At 35.0% G+C, this 19,912-nt stretch overlaps 1 protein-coding gene across 1 annotated transcript in view; it reads right to left on the bottom strand.

Moving 5' to 3' along the window:
• Positions 1-19,912, bottom strand: part of TUSC3 (tumor suppressor candidate 3) — a gene marked incomplete at its 5' end in the record, with an annotated part of 108,371 nt that overhangs the window by 15,606 nt on the left and 72,853 nt on the right. The window contains one exon of the mRNA XM_084204415.1: positions 6,142-6,205. Coding sequence (XP_084060541.1) covers positions 6,142-6,205 — 64 coding nt within the window. The remainder of the gene's footprint in view (positions 1-6,141; positions 6,206-19,912) is intronic.

Genomic DNA, 19,912 nt, shown 5'->3' with positions numbered 1-19,912 from the left:
CTTTCTCACTGCTTTAGTTACCATCCTCATTCACTTTACCATATAATCTCTGGGGAACACACAATTAGCTGTGCATATTGATACACAAGTGACACAATCTTACTACTGAGAGCTAAGTGAGTATTATTCTACTAACTTATGACTCAAAATTTCAGATTCTTATGCTCAGTGACTCTACATACAGAAAGTCATCTCTTTACACTCATCTTATGTAAAAGTTTCCTCATACCACAGAGGCACTTAATACACTCAATTTGAATTTCCTCTGTAGGACAGGAAATCTCCTTCATAATAGGTGTCATTTTAAAGCTTTGTCCTTTTCCCTTTTGATCAATATCTTGTATCCACCTACTCAGGTGTCCCATTAAACTTTGCCTTGGGAATTCAAATTAGGAAACTGAAAAGACATTTCTATTTTTACGTAGGTGCATGTGTTTAATCAGCATGCTAAGTTTAATAGTAAAAATGAGAAAACGTATCAGGTTAATCATAACTGCTAATTCCTATAATAATGGGTTTTGGTTAATATATCTCCTGTATAGGAGCTATATTATATAAATATATTATATAAGTATATAAGTAAGTAGTTTGTTAAATAACTGAAACTCATTTGTTAATAAAAGTATTTATTTTTAAATTTACTCCTAAAAGTCAGGATCCATTGTTACTACAAAAGGGAAAAAACTATGACATATTACATTCAAAACAGTTTTATTTCTCTGGGGAATGACATAAAAACGTGATGAAAATTCATTAGAAATACTGAGTAGTGTCTACAAAAAGGAGGAATAAAAGAATTTAAGAAATCTTTTAACTTCAACACAGCTTATTCAACATTATTATTCCTTATCTTTCTTGCTGTATCTTGACACCCAGAGCAATATTTACAGCTGCACACTTCAATGCCTTTTTGGATATAACAGCCATATACACTATCTGTATTCAACTGTAATTAATTACAACAGTAATACTGATTGGGCAGTTTACTGCATGTCATTTCTCTTAGGCAATGACAGCTCTTCATTCCAAAGTTATCTCTCTTTTGCCTTTATGTCTTCTTAATAACTCTAGCAACAGTACTTCAATGCCCTTGTCTTTCGTTTCTCTTTCTTGTCTCTTCAAGAATGTCAACCTACTCAGCATTTAAAAAAATTTTATTAGTACCCGATCATTTCTGCTAACTCACTCCTCTTATCTATGACCCAATTTGTGTCACAAGAGCGCTGCAAGAACAGACACCACAAGCCTGGAACATCTTCTGCATGGGGAAAGAGAATTTTTCAACTTGGAAAGAACAAAAGAGAAGTATCTTTGGTGAACTCTATAAAGCTCCAAATAGAAGGGAAAAAAAGAGAGAGAATGGACTACTTCCCATGACATATACTAAAGTTGCATTTATTGTGCAAATAATAGGCTAAAAAAATCCTAAAGGAATAAATTCTGCATACTACATGAAGTTTACACTGAAAATTCATTGCTATAGAATAATATCCTATAATTAATTTAAAAATGATTAAAAAGAACGAAGAATTTATTAATTGATTACTAGAATCTATAACATTTTTTATAGTCGATCTGGCTCAAATCCCTGAATTATTTATTCCATTTGGTTATTTTGTTTTGCACAATTTTTCTCTATGTTCTTAAAAGTAATTGCTGCACTAATACATGTGCATGCAAACTGATGATAACTTGAGAAGATGCTAAACTTTATTGCTAAATCAAAATGTGTTTAGATATGTCCTCTTTTTGCATGGTAGAATTGGATATCTAGCACACAATTAGACTGCCTTACGAGGATTGTGACTGTGAACTAAGTTACTGCTCTGTGTAAACTATGTAGTCCTAGGGTCCTTACAGATACTTGTACTCTTCAAGAACAAAACCTTGAATTACAGACTGCACAAAGCCTAGCATGTTCACAGCTCCGCATATGTTACTGCTTTTATATAATTTATCAAAACAAAATTCACTTTAAAAAAAACTATTCCGTGCTCTTACTTAAAATTTTTTTCTTTGTGTCATCTGCCATATTTATTCTACAGCAGTTATACTTCTATTTATGTACTGACTTTTTGATAAATTTTCTACTTCATCAGAAACTCTCTATACTGAAATAATTCTACAACCCCTTCCAAAGTATTATGTGTGTAAATTTAACCCAGTTGCTTGAAGCACTGATTATCAAGATAATGTGGGGAAAAATTTCCTTCTCAGTTACATATGATAACAAGGACTTGTTGTTTCTGGAGAGCATGTAAAATTTGGCCAATTTCAAAGAAAACTGAAAGCAGATTGAAAAGACTGGCATATTTTTATGGATATAATTTCAAATTAAATTTGTACCTAACTCTTATTCCATATAACTTTTTTTCTGGAAATAATGATAAAAATATTTTCTTTCTAAAAATTTTTTAACCTGTCTATTTATGGTGAACAATGATGTATAATGTGGCATGAATAAAAGCAAACCTTGGCTTTTGTTTTATTCCTAAGCAATAAAAAGCTAAAACATAATGGATCACATACTTCTATTCCATAGAGTGTTCTCTTCATCTTTTAAAGAAAGCTTCACTAAAGCTCTTCCACCAATTCTATAAGGCTGGCAAAAGAAATCCAAAGGGAAGCCAAATGTTATGTCAGACAAGATTGTAATTCATACCAGAATGCACCATGAACTGTAGGTGGAAAGGTTCAGACTGGATGAAAAAAAACTTCACATCTGAAACTGCCCAGAGACATTATGAGATCTCCATCTGAGAAGTTCTGAAAAAATTGCACTCAGACAACACCAAGAAAGAAAAGTTCCAGTGTTAGTGATAATCCTTCAATAACAGGAAGACTGCAGTATGTAGTCTTCTGAGATCCCTTTCAAGCAACAATTTTAAGATTTCCATAATTATGTCCTGAGGTTAACTCTCCAATACAAGAGAAAAGGGAGCCAAAGAACAAAACTGAGTAAGAATCATCTTGTCAGCATAACAAAGACTGCTCGAAGTAATAGCCTGGAAGTGACAGAAGTGTATAGTATAAGCACCATGATATCTTAGAGGTCTTTTCCAACCTTAATGATTCTCAGATATCCAACCATGTCTTTTCACTGTTCTCTGCTACATGTTCATGAAGACATGTAGTTCATTAAGTTCATTAAGAACTTTCTCCCATAGGAGGAAACAAGGGAAGAGTGTGATGAGTCCTCATCCTGAGGAAGAAAGAGAGGCAGGGACAATTGTGATGAACTGGACACAACTTCCATTCTCCATCCCTTTGCACCACTGTGGAAAACCAGGTCGATAAATCAGGAGGAAGGGAGGGGTGGGGGCAAAGTCGTTTTAAGATTTGTTTTTTATTTCTCATTACCCTTCTCTGATTTGACTGGTAGTAAATTCAATTAATTTCCCTGAGTCTCTCCCTGTCCTTATCTTGACCCACGAACCTTTTGGTACATTTTCTGTCCCCTGACCAGCTGAAGAGTGACTGAGTGGCTTTGGCAGGCTCCTGTCCAGCCAGGGTCAGCCCACCCCTAGTGCCAAGGAAATTCACCCCTATGACCAGTCCTCGGTGCGTACCCAGTATGTGAATATCTACCTGGTAGGTAATCAGTAACTTGGTATAGATGTTACTGAATTTAATTTTGCCTTATGAAATGACTTAAACTGTATATGACATCTTCCTAAATCCTTCCAAGTCCTATTTATGTAGCTACAGCATGGAAAACCAGATCTTTACACAGAAATCACCTAGCAGATGGGGTAAGATCACTATCTTAAAAAAAATACAGAAATGCAAAGGAAATTCATATTTTTTCATCTCAGGTATTAAAAATTCACTTTATAGAGAAATAAAACATTGCATTTCAACATCTAGCAAGAAGTGACAAGCTTACTACTACAAAGAAAAAAGAAGCAACCAAATGAAACATGTACATTACCAGAATAGTAATGTCCTGGTTTAAAATTCAATGCATCTTTCAGAGGATAAAATTAATCTGGCATATTTTTTTCTATTTTCCACATTTTCTAACAACACTTTCTGAACAAAAAAATAATGAAGCAATTGAGCTCATAATTACTAACAACAATGAAAAAATAAAGGAATATTAATTTTCATAACTAACTGTTAAACTCTGTCAAGATTTTGTGGGAAAGATTTCATTGTGAAATTTGTGTGTGACTAAAAACTCATCTCAACAGTATTGAGCCATGAAATGAAACCTTAGAGAATTCTTTCTGCAAGTGGCAATGAACAACATCACTGAAGGGATTCTTTCAGACAGCAGCATTAATGTAGCCAGCCAACTTCCTGGTTTAAAGACAGTATCTGCCAACAAAAAGATACCACTTTTATGCCTGAGTCAGAGAAAATATGTCATCAACAGAATTTTTTTTTTTTAATATTCTCTGGTTTGGGGGCCTACTTTTCTCAAGCAGTCAATGGGATTATTTTAGATAACAGATTTGTTTAAATTGTGGCAGTTCATGAAAAGCAGAAAACTGTGAAATCATAAATTGCAGCTCTACGAAGGAAAGCATAAAGATGATACCCGTAAGATACTCTATCTAATAAACAAGAAACTTTTCACATGAAATACAAAACCTGTTTTTCAAAAAATGTAGCATTAAAAGTAATAATCACTGAGTTTTGACTTGGCAGTTTTCAGCTGGAAACTATACACAGATGGAAACTCTGTAGCCCCTCTGGGTAACCTGCTTCCATGCTTGAGCACCCTCAAGTAAGAAGCATCTTCTTGTCTTCAAGCTGATTTTTCTGGTTTTCAGTTTTAGTTCACAGCCTCTTGTTCTCTCAAAGGGCACTACTGAGAAAGTCTGTCTCCTTCCTCTTCATATCCTCCAATCAGGTATCTATGCACATTGATGAGATCTCCCAGAGAGTCTTCTTTAAGTTTAAACAGTTCCAGCTCCCTCAGCCTTTTCTCACAGGATAATCCCCTTATCACCTTAGTGGCTCTTTGCTGGACTAGCTCAATTTAAGTCTGCAACATTCCTGTACTGGGAGATCCAGAACAAGGAACAGCATTCCAGTCCAATTGCAAATATTATATTTGCTCTGCAAAATATGATCATAACTTTGAAACTAAATTAATAATGGCTATTTATGAAGCATATAAGGTTTCACAGGTAGCAAAATGGATGCCAGGCAAATGAATGCAATGAAGGTGTAATGAGGGTGTTGTCTTTGGATAGGAAATGCCAAATATGAAGGTAGACAGGGAAGTTAGGGGAAGGGCAGGTTCCAAGGCAACATTACTTCAGAGAGAGAACAAAAGAGTAGCCATGATCATAAACCTGGGATCCATCTATTACTGCAGATGGGGATATATAATTTTCTTTTGTTTGTTCTCCTTAAAGAAAGGTATTTATGATGGAACTACTGAACTTTCAAAATGGTTAATTGTGATTAGTTCTCATTCAATGAAGAAAGATAGTAAGAATCAGGGTTTTAAAACCCCAGAGAGAACAGAAGTTTTTCTAACAGTTTATTAAAACTTTCAAAAAAGAAAAAAAGACCCAACCCCAGCCCTCCCCCGAAAACTTGAACTTAACTTTCTCTGACTCATTAAGACTGAAAGAGTAAAAGCAGGTCTCAAAGTCTTTCTGTGAGGAGGTGATGTCAGAGCAAAAGTGACTGAGTTGTTCATTTCAAGAAGCAGTAGTAAATGGTTTATATTAGGTGGGGGGAAAAAAAATCCAAGGACTATTGGAGGGCAAATCATCTTTATGCTCACTTGGTAAATTTCTGTATGCCTTTCTTCAAGGTAAAAAGAAATAAAATTATTTTTTCATTGTATTTTTAACTATTATAAGAAAGATTAAAAAATAAGAAAATTAGTTTTTTTCCACTGGAAAGGTAACACTGAAAAGAAAAAAAAAATTCAGAATAGTAACCAGGCACAAGACTAACAAAGGAGATATCAAGGTGCACATAGGTGAAAAGCAATGCCAGTGTTACTTGGCAGTAAACAGAAATAACAAAGAATATTTATTTCAACATATAATAAGTAAGCCAAAATACAATACCTGCTTAAATGTTCAATGATATTCACTGCCAGAGCAATTTTATTCAACAGCACACTGTGCCTCATATTGTTTTTTTAATGTTTATCACCAGTTTGAAGGATACTCAGCAGAAGAATAATATGTGACTCTGCCACAAACTGAGCCTGGCTGCTTCCATGTATGTAACTCTGTAAAATAAAAATGAAAAACATTCCTCTTTAAGAAATCCATTGAAAATGGCACAAGCAGATATGTGAGAATAAAACCTGTTTGGCAGAAAAATGCAGGCAGCAACAGCTAGAAATTAATAGCACAGTTTATGTATATAGGTTTAGTAAAAAGGAATATTAAAAATTTAGGCAAAACACATATATGGAATAATTGTAATGTTTCAAACAGGAAAGCATTATCCTGGGCTGTTTTTCACAGTGCTGCTAGGTGGAATAAAGAATATGCATTTATTTGCTCAAGTGATACAATTTTTCAGAAGGGAGGTGATGAAATCAAGGGCATGCCACAGCATGGTTTTTACAAAAGTGAAAACTGGAGCCTGCCTTAAACAAATCATTCTACTCATTCTACTTTAGTCTTTCTCAGATTAAGTGAAGTTTCTTTACACAAAGTCTATTTTGTCATTCTCCAGTAAGGTACAATTGTTTTCATCAAAGTTTCTAATGCATAAACCATCTTATTTATCTGAAAATATTGTAAAATAAATGTTAATACTAAAACTAGTCTAACACAGTCTACTGCCCTCTATCCCAAATAACTACTGTTAATGGGCTCCCATTGAACATTTATTTTAAGAACTTGTTGTATATTAATAAAAAGCTGTTAGTGTTTATTGTTAACTATCTATGACAACAATAATAGAAGCAAAAATCTGAAGGACTGTCAACATGCATGAAATGAGGGAGAATCTGTCTTCCTCTCCTGTATCAATTACAAACATTGAGTACAGTTAGCCATAGCATACTATGTGAAATTAAATATATCCATGTTCTGAAAGTATTATTTATATATATATTATTCTTAGGCATAGATAAAATTTTTGCCCTAACTAAATGGAAAGAAAAAGGCTCCCTAGTAAGGTAAAGAAAGAGAAAACTTTTTTCCCTCAGTCTAAATGCAGCGGTTTGTTTGTTTATTTAACTTACATGCGGTGATTTATTCAGTTTTTCTGAATAATTCTGGCTTAGTAGCATCCTTGTCATGATTCAGAACAACTCAGATTTGAAATAATTGGACGCTTCAGCATACAAAAGAATGCCTTCACCCACACTAGTGAAATGCTAGGTGCAGTGTCAGATCATGTAATTTATATATACTCAGTAGGTTGTTATCTATTGTTTTCAAAATTCAATCATATTATGCTCATTCAAATAACCAATTCAAATCTAAACCAGGCAAGATCTTAATGTACCTAAAGTTTCTATTTCTCTCTTTCTTTAACAAGATAAAAATCATTGATCTCATAAGAATATCTCATTGAAGTCTGATATGACAATGGGCCAAACTGTATTTCTAGATCTTTTTTTTTGCATGACTTCCTATAAATTTCACTAAGGCTACATATACACCTACACACACACATCTATTCATGCTCACATGTACATAATAGAAAGGAAGGAAATGAGACAATTTCACATTAATAAAATTAATGACAAAGTTAAAATGTTTGATAGATCGTGTATTCTGATTCAGTTGTGACCACTGTCCTGTGAATAGTGACCTTCTTTCATTATTTTGACATTACATTTTTTAGTTTTTCTCCTAATAGGAATGAAGAGAGTCACTTCCAAAAAGTGCTATTGCTTCGGATGACAAAAACCTGTTCCATGCTGGGGAGGAATCACATTTTAAGTGCTGGTCTTCATTGTCCCTAATAGTAACTTCATTTAAAAATATCACTCCAGCTGGTGTGACTTCTGGTTTCACCTGGGAATAAAAGAAAAACTACAAAGAATTTTATTGATGAAATAAGACAGCTTCAAAACCATGTAGCTGTCAAACCTGTGCTGTAATGTTGGTTTTAAAAATGCCAGCAAATATGCTCTCAACTCTGAAAATCTCAAACATGATCTTTTAGTTGCTATTCACATTTGAAAAATTGACTAAAAAAATCATCCTAAGGATCTTATTTATCTAAAAAGTTATCATCTAAGGATGATCAGAATTTGCAGGAAACTCAGTCTGCAATACTGTCCATGTAGATCACTTATAATGCAAAGCTGAAACACCACAAAAAAATACTAAATGCTTCAAAAATGAATTAAATGGTTGCAGCTTTTAAAATCACATTCTGGTTTTAAAAAGAAGTAGTATTGGAAGAAATTCTGATTTAAAAAAACTTTACTGCAGGGTTTTGAACGTTACTGAAGTGGTATAGTGATTTAATGTAATGCACTAGCAGGCTATGTATCATAATAATATAAGGATTCAGCTGTTGAAAAGACATTCTCAGAAATCTCTCATTAGAATAATAGAATCATAGAATGGTGTGTGTTGGAAGGGACCTTTAGAGGTCATCTGGTGCAATACCTCTGCAGTGAGTAGAACCATAAACTAGATTAGGTTGCTCTTGTCCAACCCGACTTTGAATGTTTTCAGGCAGGGGGCATCTATCGCCTCTCTGGGAAACCTATGCCACTCTCATGACAAAATCTTCTTCCTTGTATCTCGTCTAAATTTCCCCTCTTTTAGTTTAAAACTATTACCCTTTGTCCTATTGCATCAGGTCTAAAACATCTGTCCCCATCATTTTACAAGATCCCTATAAGTATTGAAAGTTGACAATACGGTCTCCCCAGTGCTTTCTCTTCTGATTCGTTGTTAATCACTGTAATGAAATCCTAATAACAACAAAAAATTTAGAGCAGAATATCTTTCCCTGCCTGTTGGTTAAATTAACAGAGCAATTAGTTTTATTACATGATGCAAAATATGCATATTTATATCAGAATTCGAACAGGCTCGCAAAAGATAAAAGCCTTTAGAAAACAAAATAAAATGAAAATAAAGCTATATTCATTACCAATATTAATCAGGTGAAATATAAGAGTCATAGCTGCCCTCTGATACTCAGTATAAAGAAAAAAAACCCCATGAACTAGACACTGAAAATGTATTTGCAAATGTGATACTTGAACAAACCAAACAAAAATCTGAAACAAAATACCTGACAAAAAACCCTAGAATATTAATTTCTGGCTAAATGTTCTCATAGAGACCCATGTTATAACTCTGTTTCTTTAAATGTGAAATGCTAAAGGCACAGCCTTGCTTACAAGGAAGTGGATGTTCTGGAAATCTCATGTGTATATCAAAAAGCCAATAGGAGACAATTGTTACATTTCCAGAGAGGGAACAGAAAAGAATAAAAGCAAAGGCAGTGGCCATCTTGAACACAAAAGCCAAGTTTCATCTTTGAGAGGTCAGGAGACCTCAAGTCAACAGAGAGTTGAAGTAATTGAAAGAACTAATTGAAGTAATCGAAAGAACTAATTGAAAGCCACTCTGTTCAAGTATTAGATAAAGCAAATGTTTCCTGTACAGTATTGCCTTCAAAAAAAGAAAAAAAAAAAAAAAGAGAAATCATCATTTTAACTACCAACTTACCAACTTTTTTGTTCTATTACAAATGTTTTTAGTTAGATTATTCTTAAAAGTTACCTAGCAATAGATCTGTGTGTGATCAACAGGGTCCTCAAATTGCTTCCCCATGACATTTTTCTCCAAGTGCTCAAAACAGTAGCATGGCACATTTCCTCTGTAGCTACGGGTCAAGTGGAGCAATGCTTGGTAAGTACAGAAAATGACAGGGATGAAGATTAACCAAAATAATTTACATTTGACAAGGCATTGTGAATCACCTGAATTTATGACAGTGCCTCATCCCATTTCCTATGAGGAATGGCTATTAACCATTTCAAAAAGAACTGCAGGGTGTGTTTTTTCCTCAGTGAACCTTCAGACCTACTTTCTAAGACAAAAAAAAAGTAGAAGTTTTCAAAAGACAGAAGAATAGTATTTAATGTAAAAAATTATGGCAAACAGCTTTTCTTGAAGAGTGAATGGTGAGAACTGTATGGCATTTGTTTTTGTGTCCATCCCTACGGCATAGAGCAATACTTTGAGGCCACTTGAAGAATGGATTATATGTCTATTGATACATATTTATGCAAATATACCCCCACATACCAGCTCTGTACACTGCAATGGCCACTGACTCATCAGGTTTTGAAATTCATGTCCCTCTGTGACTCATACTTGCCCAAAATAGAAACGTACTTGAAGAAACATTTTTAAAGGACTATTGAAGGATTACCTATTTATCAATTCTTAAACTAAAGAACGGAACTGATCACATGTGAGGTTCTTTCCTGCTATAACAAAACTGCTGAATTACATTCTCATGAAATTTTATTTGAAGCTACAAACCATTAAAACACTGAGAAGTACAATTTCTGGTTTTGCTAAGTTTTCTGCTTTTTGACACTGAATCCACTTAATATTTGAAAACTCTGTGAAGTCTATCTGGCTGCAAATGCTTTAGGCAAGTGCTTTAAATAAATTCATTAATAAACTCAGATTTTCTCTTTCATTTTAAAGGCAGCTTAGGGAGGACCAGTTAAGATGCAAAGATAAAATCTATCAGAGGAGAGGCAACCATAGCTTGAGCAGAAAACTGGACAGCTACACAATTAGCACTTCCACACAACAAACAACAGCAAATGTCATGGTGATAGGACTAACAGAGGAACCAGACCTGAGAAACTCACCCTTTAAACAACCAGTCCTTTTCCAACTCCAACATTCTCCCATATCAGGTCTTATTTCAAAAAGGCTATTTGAATTTGGAACTGGAATAATCATATCCCTAAATCAGGTCATTTTCTTTGGCAGTGACAAACAATTGTTCAATGTATAGATATTTTTACAAAACTGTGTTAAATGTTTATCTGTTATTCATAAACTCATTAAATATTTAGTGTTATTGAACTGCAGATGGTACGCACATATATATACATAAATATATATAAAATCCCACACCAGAATACTCAAGGATAACAGCAATGTAGTATCCTTTTTAATTTCCCTAAATGCAGCATATGTTTGTGATTTCCCTTCAAGAGTGATAGTTGTCATGGTTCAGTAATATACTTAAGTATAATCTGTGCTTTTTTTTCCCTTTCTGTTAAAGCAGTGTAAATAAACCAGAAACAAAGTAAGGAGAAATAAGACCTCTGCAAGTCATGCGCTAATTCTTAAGGTCTATCCAAAATTAAAACATGATTTCAGGTGCTTTCTTAAAACAAACATCACAATGTTTATTTTCATTAGTATGCACAAGAAAGATACTAGGCTGAAGGGAGCTGATTAAACCTAGCTGGGTTTAGTAACAGCCTAAAATATAAGGCTACTTCACAAAGTATAATTTGGGATAACTGAGAAATAACTCATCCTGAGTTTACGAGATATGACACACACCTAATTAAAAAGTGTACTGAAAACTGATCAAAAGCTGACAATTTTGCTAATAGCTATTCTTGAAAATGATGAACTGAATTTGGATTGTATGTTGAAGAAATCCCTAGATGGAGACTGTGCCCTGAAGGAGACAACAGGCCAAGTTCAAGCTAACATGTGTAGAAAGCAATGAAGCAACAGAGTAGTTAACTGCCCCAAAGAGAGAGTTATGAATTCCACACCATTAGGATAGGCACTATTAATCTGTCTTCTTTCACCACATTAACATTCAGGGTGAAATTCATCAGAGAAAGGAACATTACAGAAAGCCATGGATTACTTAATTATGATTGAGCCTTCGGAATGGCATATTTTAATTAAAGACCACAAATTTTGCCAAGAACATTCATTCTATATAAGCAGATGTTATTTTCTCTTAATTTAGAGGGAAAAAGAACCATACAACATTCTCTACTAATTCAGATTTTACATAATTTCCAAGTCCAGGAACAGCAGGACATTCAGCAGTATTTAAATGTTTAAAAAGCAGAAGTTCTAAAACATTGTTCCACAATATCATTTCAAGACCTTTTCATTTTGAGTGCAGAACAAGCTTAAACATTTTATGAAAGACAAATGATTCATTAAGTAAAGCAAACACTTTGAAACCAAACATCAAGGTACATAAATAAATGTTTAACAGTGTGATTTCATGATCATACCTGCATTTCTCCAGACAGGTTTTCTTCTAAGCAAACTATGTAACACTTCAAAAGCAGCTTAAACTACCCAGCAAAATTAAGAAAAAAATCTTATACAGCTCAAAAGCTAAAGCTTTCTGACTGTTACTGCAGCCACCTATTTAAATATTATGGTTTCTAAAGCCAGAGCAGTTTCACAGAGCTTCACTTGAAGCATACACTCCAAATATGCTTCTTTAATTCCAATGTAGTACTTCTTCAGTTCATACAGGAAAATCAGTTTTAGCTCACTTGCGAGCCCAGTAGGGGACTTCTTCTGAAGTTATTGGCCTAGTCAGGTCTGTGAAAATCTCAGAATAGAAGCCTAACCTAATTCCCTGCTTTCTTTCCATCACAGAAGATACTATTATCTGCTGGGGATAGCACGTTTGGTGACCTATTTCTCCTGTAGCAGCCAACCCTAAAAAGCTCATCTTGGGACAAATGACGTGAAAAACCATGAGATGATATTGGTTTGGGCCTAAGTTATTCACATGTGTGAGAAAGGCTACCAGCTGGGAAGATCTCTTAGAACATGGATGCTACTTGCCAAATTAATAAACCTTTTTTTGGGACAGACGGATGTAATATGGGTATGAGTTTATTTTAAAGAAATTAAACAACACTGAATCTCAGTAAATAAATATATGAATCCCATCTCAAAAACTAAAGAAAGACAAGAAATCTTGAAGCTAGTTAATTTTTTAAAAGAAACCTTAGACTAGTCTAATCACATATTATTATTGAATAGTTAGGAAAATGTCTAAGTATTTAATAGGGCAATTGGTATTATTGTAGATAACCAGATATAAAAGGGGCATCTTCAAATGATGCTTAATGGCTTCAAAAATTACTGTAGTATTAAACACAAAATAAATCTAAACTCACTTACTGCTAACAGAACTCCTAAATAAATGAATTCACCTTTCTAGCAAAATGAAGACCACATATGACAGTAAGAAACGTGCAGTCAGTGATTTGAGATACCACCTTTTCTAGGAATCTTCATTTTATTTAACAATAAACAGAAACAATAAACTTTAATTTAACACTAACCCACCTGAAATGAACAATTTCTTTTGAACAGTTACTAGCTTTAGAAACATTTTTAACTCAAATATAAGCCAACAGTTCACCAGCCTGGTGAAAATTTCATGTATTATAATCCTAGCAAGCAATCTCTCTAAGCAATATCTCTACATGAAATGCCATCTAGCTCAGTTAGAGACCAGCAGGACCAGCACTAAGAAAACAGCTGAAGTGCATACACCAGCACATACAAAATAGTGAGGAATAGACAGAATTATTAGATGTTGTATTTATGTACTTTCAGTAATTTTATTCCATTTATTCAAGCACCTTATTCTAAAAATTAGTAGGCCATCTAGAATATCAGCCAGACCTCAAATAAAACTCCATGTGTTTATTATTTTTTCAGCATCCTTGGTGCAACAGTCAGTGCAAGTATTCAGACTCCCTTACTAAACAAGACCATAAATAGTTTCAGCCACTTTTGAAGGGTGGGTTTAATAACTATGGATGAAATCAACCCTTTTAAAGAAATATTTAGCGTTGGTGGTTTTTGAAGACTCTTTGTAATACAGATACACACAACAATCTCATACAGACTCTTTGATTCCCTCATTTTTAAATTCAGTGAATATGAGTTACATTTTCCAGACCTGAGCTCATTCCTGTGTTCACCATTGCTCAAACCAAAAAGTGAGACAAGAGACAGCAACCAGTTTTCATAGGACTGGCTGGCTGAAACAGCTTGTGCTGGCTGCCTTCCATGAAGTCCATCTGGCACCAAGCACAGAATATGATCTGGGTTTCCAGCCCTAGAACAAAAGTGGAAAAATGCTGCCTTACTTTTGAAGACTAGCAGGCTGGAAAGGGTAGCTGGTATAATTTAAAACAGCATACAAACCCTGGTTTATGCTGCTGCTTTGGTTGTTCCTAGACAGCTTTTATACCTGTACTGCATTATTTAGGGTTTCTAGGAGTACTATCAAAGGAGTCCACTAGTAGAGATTATCTCACAAATCTAGAAACTGCAAACACTCTACTCAGATATAGAGGCTTTGATGTAACCTGCTGAATAAGAATTAATTCTGAGGGACTTCTTCCATATTTATTAACCACAAAATAATAAAATAACAAAAGATGCAGCAAGCCTTCAAAGAATAATACTTTGTGGATTTCAGAAAAAAAACAGAACTTAAACCTCTCACTAGGAATAAAACATTGCTACCCTTAAAGCCTTAATTCCCATGTTACAAAATGGATAGAACAGATGCAACAGATAACTTCCCTCTAAATGTGCAATATGACACAGAGTACCCAGGTCAGAGACTTCAACCAAGATGAAGATTTCCAGGATCTCTGAAACAGCATGTTGGTAGGCTGGGGAAGTTTGAGCGACACAGCTTAGCCTACTTGCCTAGGGAAATAAATTTTTTTGCAATTGTGATGCCTTGCTTAACAACTTGACTACATTTTAATCAACTTTAAAAAATGGTAAAAAAAATCTCAGAGAAAAGTGATGCTCCTGCACATTTAATTATAGCTGGACAACCAAAACAGTGATTCTACTGAAAGAAAAGCTGTGATTAAAGTTCAACTGTTAATAGTTGTTCTAGAATATGGACTGCTTGCATACCACATGGAAGACAAAACATAATAATTCTAATTAGGAAACAAAAAAAATTGAGATGTTTTTCATTAACAGCATTTCGCAGAATCACAAGGTTGGGAGAGACCTTCAAGATCATTGAGTCCAACCCATGCCCCAGCACCCCAGCAAGGAGTGCCACATCCAGTCTTTTTCAAACACATCCAGGGATGGTGACTCCACCACCTCCCCAGGCAAACCATTCCAGCACTTCATCACTCTTTCTGTAAAAAACCTTTTTCCTAATATCCAACGTATAATTCCCTTGGTGCAGCTTGAGACTGTGTCCTCTGGTTCTGTCAGAGGTGCCTGGAGAAAGAGACCAACCCTCCCCTGGCTACAACCACCTTTCAGGAAGCGATAAGGAGGCTTATGTCCACTTCTCAGGGGAGTCGTAAGGTCACCTCTGAGTTCCCTTTTCTCCAGGCTGAACAAGCCCAGCTCCTTCAGTCGTGCCTCACAGGACTTGTGTTCCAAGCCCCTCACCAGTCTTGTTGCCTCATCTGGACGCGCTCCAGCGTCTCAATATCCTTCCCAAACTGAGGGGCCAGAACTGGATGCAGCACTCAAGGTGTGGCCTCACCAGTGCTGAGTACAGGGGAAGAATGACCTCCCTGGTCCTTTCTCTAAAAATACAAACATATTTGTAATAACAACTATTTTCTGACTTCACAAATATCTCTTTACTTTTTCTGTCTGATGCTGAGCACAATATGGGATAAATCTCATTAGTCTCAAAAGGAAAAAAAAATTAAAGGCAAAGTATGTACCTGGATTCTGCCATATATTTATCTCTTCCACAGTGTGGAAGTGTGATGATCTTCCCAAAATTGGTGTTCTGACAAAGAATGATCATGGCAAAACAGGAAAGAGAGCTACAGTACAGTAGAACAGAAGGTTTCCTTACAAACTATATAGATGGAGGAGCTGAAAGAGCCATTCAGCTAAGCTCATGTCGTTGGTGTTTTCTAAATTATGGTTTAGAATCTAAGAGTAGTGAAAAAAAAATTTTGTATCTTTAAGTTTCTGTTCTCCTGTGTCTGTTGTAATATTTCCTTTTGACAAAGAAATTACAGCCATTTTGGATAAAGCCTTCAGCATAACCCCATATACCTTTTCATAGTATTTATAACTCAAAAGATGTTTTAAATTTTCTAGTCGGGAACAGCAATATTTTCTCTTTTGAAATTTTGAAGTGTTATTTCAATTGGATTTCAAGCTGTGAGGCAAAGGAGGTATTTTCACTTAAATACTGAAGTGCTGCAAGCAGAAATGAAGACAGACAGACTTCTATGACGCTAGTTGCAAAATATGCTGAAATCAAAGGGCTGTGAAAAACAGAAACAAAAAGAAATTTACTTTGTAGCAGAAGCAAGAGCAGGTGTCAATGCCAAATTACTTCAAAGCTACAATCCAATTAACAACAGTGGAGTTGGGAGACAGTGAATGAGTCTGTTGTCTGATAAAGACCAAAACACTTACATTGACATCTGATGACAAGAAAGTAACATTAGGACCCTTAACTACAACTGAAACCACAGATGATTGTCAGGGTCAGCAAAATGTTACTAAAATAGTGAAGTATACAGCTACAGAGATATCAAAGTTTGGCCCTAAATTCGGTGGGACTGAAATCCAGCAAGTGGAATCCTATCAATTCCCAAAACCATCAAGCCATACAATCAGATTCCAGCTATGTCTTGTCACCAATTAATAAAATTTCTAACAGATATGGGAGCACAGCATTAATGCAGTGGGATGCTGAGAACCCGGGTGTATGATACAGACGGCAAAGAGTTAAAATCACTGCAGTAAATGGAGCAAGAAGTGTTCTCTGTCAAACTGCTGAGGTTAGTTTGTGGCTCCTGGGCAAGCAGTACAGGTCTTCTCATCTTAACCCTAAAAGCAATGCAGTGACTGAAGTGCACTTGTTCCGTGGTGGGTGCCTGCACTCTCTAATTCAAGAACTGCTGGCGTATGACAGTGCCGTATTTTTGCTGCAGCACAAAATGATTGTATGAAGTTATAGCTGCTTTGGAACCATGAACAGCTTCAATACCAAAGAGAGGAAACCTAACAGCCACAATACAGGCATCTGGGGCGGTTTCATATTCTCCTAATTCTAGTGCCAATGCTGTGGAACATGACAAGGTTTAATTGGTGCTTATCTGGAAGGGAGGACAATACACCTTTAATAGGTTACTGCATAAGTATAAACATTCACCCATGATTGCACAAGCTGTGCTTGCCGAACTTTTACAAGCTATCTCACTCCTTCCAGACATCAAATTAAACAAGGAAGATCCTCCTGAAAAGATGGGAAATGCACCACCAGCAGTGCAGGAAGCATTTAATGAAATAAAAGTTATAACTCCACCTTGAGAGATATCAAGTTCAGGCGGTTAAACAACTTGAAACACTGAAGGATAATCTATCGGGACAAACCCCTCTGAGACTTGTGTTGTTTTCCTATTCCAGGAATAAAGCCAGAACACCCTCACTGAAGATCAAAGGAACCAGTTCGGGGGAACTGCCATCCTCTCAATTTACATGAGCAAGCTCACAGGAAACAGCCAAGATAATATGAAAACCACTTTTATTTAGGCCCTTTTAACTTTTTGGTTACTTTTGTGGTAGGCACAGGAACCTTATCATAATTGATAGATTGTTCCTTTTTTTAATAAAAGGTCTATAGTAGACGAATTGTCATTTTTCTTTTTTAAGGAACCTGCTAAGAGATTAAATTGAGCTGTAATGAATGGATGAAACTTTCAGTTGCCACCATAACTGCCTGTATTTTCAGTTTATTAATGTTATTGTGATCTGTGTTTTCATCACAAGCACCTTGTTTGGAAAAAAAAATTAGCAGGACTGCACATTTTATCTGCACAAAAAAATATTAGCAGGACTGCACATTTGATCTATTATTAGTTTGATTTTTGCTAACTGTGTCTTTTTACTGAAAAAATAGTGCAAGGAAAAGCTTTTACATTATCTTATGGAAGTATAATTTTGTCTCAACCAAATTTAGCCTTGGAGTTGGTACAAGAATTCATATTTGGAATCAAGGAAAATGAATTAGGCTTCCCAGGTCTTTCTCAGAAATTTTAGATTTATTGTGAGATATTACAAGTGAACTAAACAATCTTGACAAAACAAAAGAAAATATTACATACAAAATGGTTGAGTACCCCTTCCTAGACCAGAAGGGGGAAATTCAAAAGAAAGAAAAAGCAAGCTGGGATAATGCAGCTAAACTTAAAAAGGATAATAATTTCCTTTATGACCCCATCAATAATAAAGCCACCGTTTCTGTTTTGTGTCAGGATCAAATTACATGGAGGTGTACTCTATGTCCTGAAGAATAGAGTAAATAAAGATGTGTTTCCATGAAAACCTTTTATATGGGAACTTTTTTGTATTTTGTATGAAAACTTTGTAAGCACAAGCAGTCTTGTTGAAGGTACACTATTACTAGTCATGTATCGAATTACAGAATTCCTAACTAGGTAGGGCTCCTTGTCAATCTTCCCCTTTTGGATTGCCTTAAAGGAATTAACCCCAATTCCTGGCCTCTCTCTTGATCTTCTCTCTTTTCTATTTCTTTCTAATCTCTCTACCTCCCATTTTACTGGTAAATAAAATCCCTACTATTGACTTTGGCATAGGATGTCTTTTGCACCCTAGTTCTTGTAGAGCATTTCTGAATAATTGGATGTTAACATCTTGTTATCTTCATCGCAGTACAATCATTCCCATTTGCTCTTTGTTTTTGCTAATTTATACTTAAGATCACAAAGAAGCAGTCATTTGGAGAAAAGAACTAAGAAAGAATACAGGCCTAGCATGATTGTAAAAAAAATCAAAATAGAACTGAATACCTAAAAAAAGGGTCAAAACCAAATTCCTAATAATTTTTGGTGCACTTGATTTTAACATTTCTATTAGTATCCTAGAATAAGCCTATACTAATCGGAATTGTACAGCTGAGTTATTATAAAAAAAGTGTTGCCCAGAGCAATTTTGTGTATGGTGTATTAGGTCTAGTTAGCAAATTGGAAGAAGTACTGCTGACATGACATAGCAACTGAGTAAAATGAAGTCTTTACTAGGACAAATTGAGAATACAAGAATCACTCCATGTTTAGAATATAAAGTATGAAAGCAGGCACACCTGACAAATAGGAATTTATTTCACAGTAACAAACTCTTTGAATCCATGTTTTATGCAGGTAGGTATAAGTCACTTATTTAAAGGCATTTCTTAATGCACTAGAAGATGCTTCCTAATTATTAGAATAAAGAGTGAGAATATTTTTTTCAAAGGAAGTGCATGCCATGAAGAATCTTTCACTTATCTTTTATGTCACTTTTGATGACGTCTTTTATAAAGTTTTGTTTATGATGTCAGGCAATCACTGAATATAACATAAACACCAGTAACTAAAAATTTTATGTTATGAGACAAAACCTTGGATCTATTTGCTGTATTATCAAGTACTCCAGCCTAAAATGAATACAAATCAAATACTGCTGTCAGCAAGACAAGCTGTATTTCAAGCTTCTTCCATCTGCTGTCGCCAAGAAAAACACCCAAATAGTCAAGCACTGAAAAGTTCCAAGACTGCAAAAAGCAACACAAGTTTTATACACATTCAGAATTATCATTACATTCAAAGTTATATTGAAGTTTTTAAATGCTAGCTTTACTAAAGAAGCTACAGTAATACATTAATACCTAGAAGAGGAGAAAAAAAAATAATTGAACAGTGAATGTCCGTGCATTTGGGACAAGGAAAACTAGGAATTATTTGATGTGAAATAAAAAAATCTCTTATGATATTTTAAGGGCTTGTTCATGCGAGACTTTGATACTTGGACTACAGTTTGCAAGGAAGTTAAGAGTATTACAAGTACTTCATTGTGAAATTGCAGCTTGCTTCCAGCTCAGAAAGGAGAGAATAAGCTTAGTCATATTCTACAAATATCAGAGTCAGTTATTTAATGTTCAA

This window comes from Fringilla coelebs, assembly GCF_963513975.1.
Source record: "Fringilla coelebs genome assembly, chromosome: 4".
NCBI classification, from domain to species: domain Eukaryota; kingdom Metazoa; phylum Chordata; class Aves; order Passeriformes; family Fringillidae; genus Fringilla; species Fringilla coelebs.
The sequence above is the reverse complement of the archived record's forward strand: the minus strand, read 5'-3'. Positions and strand labels throughout refer to the sequence as shown.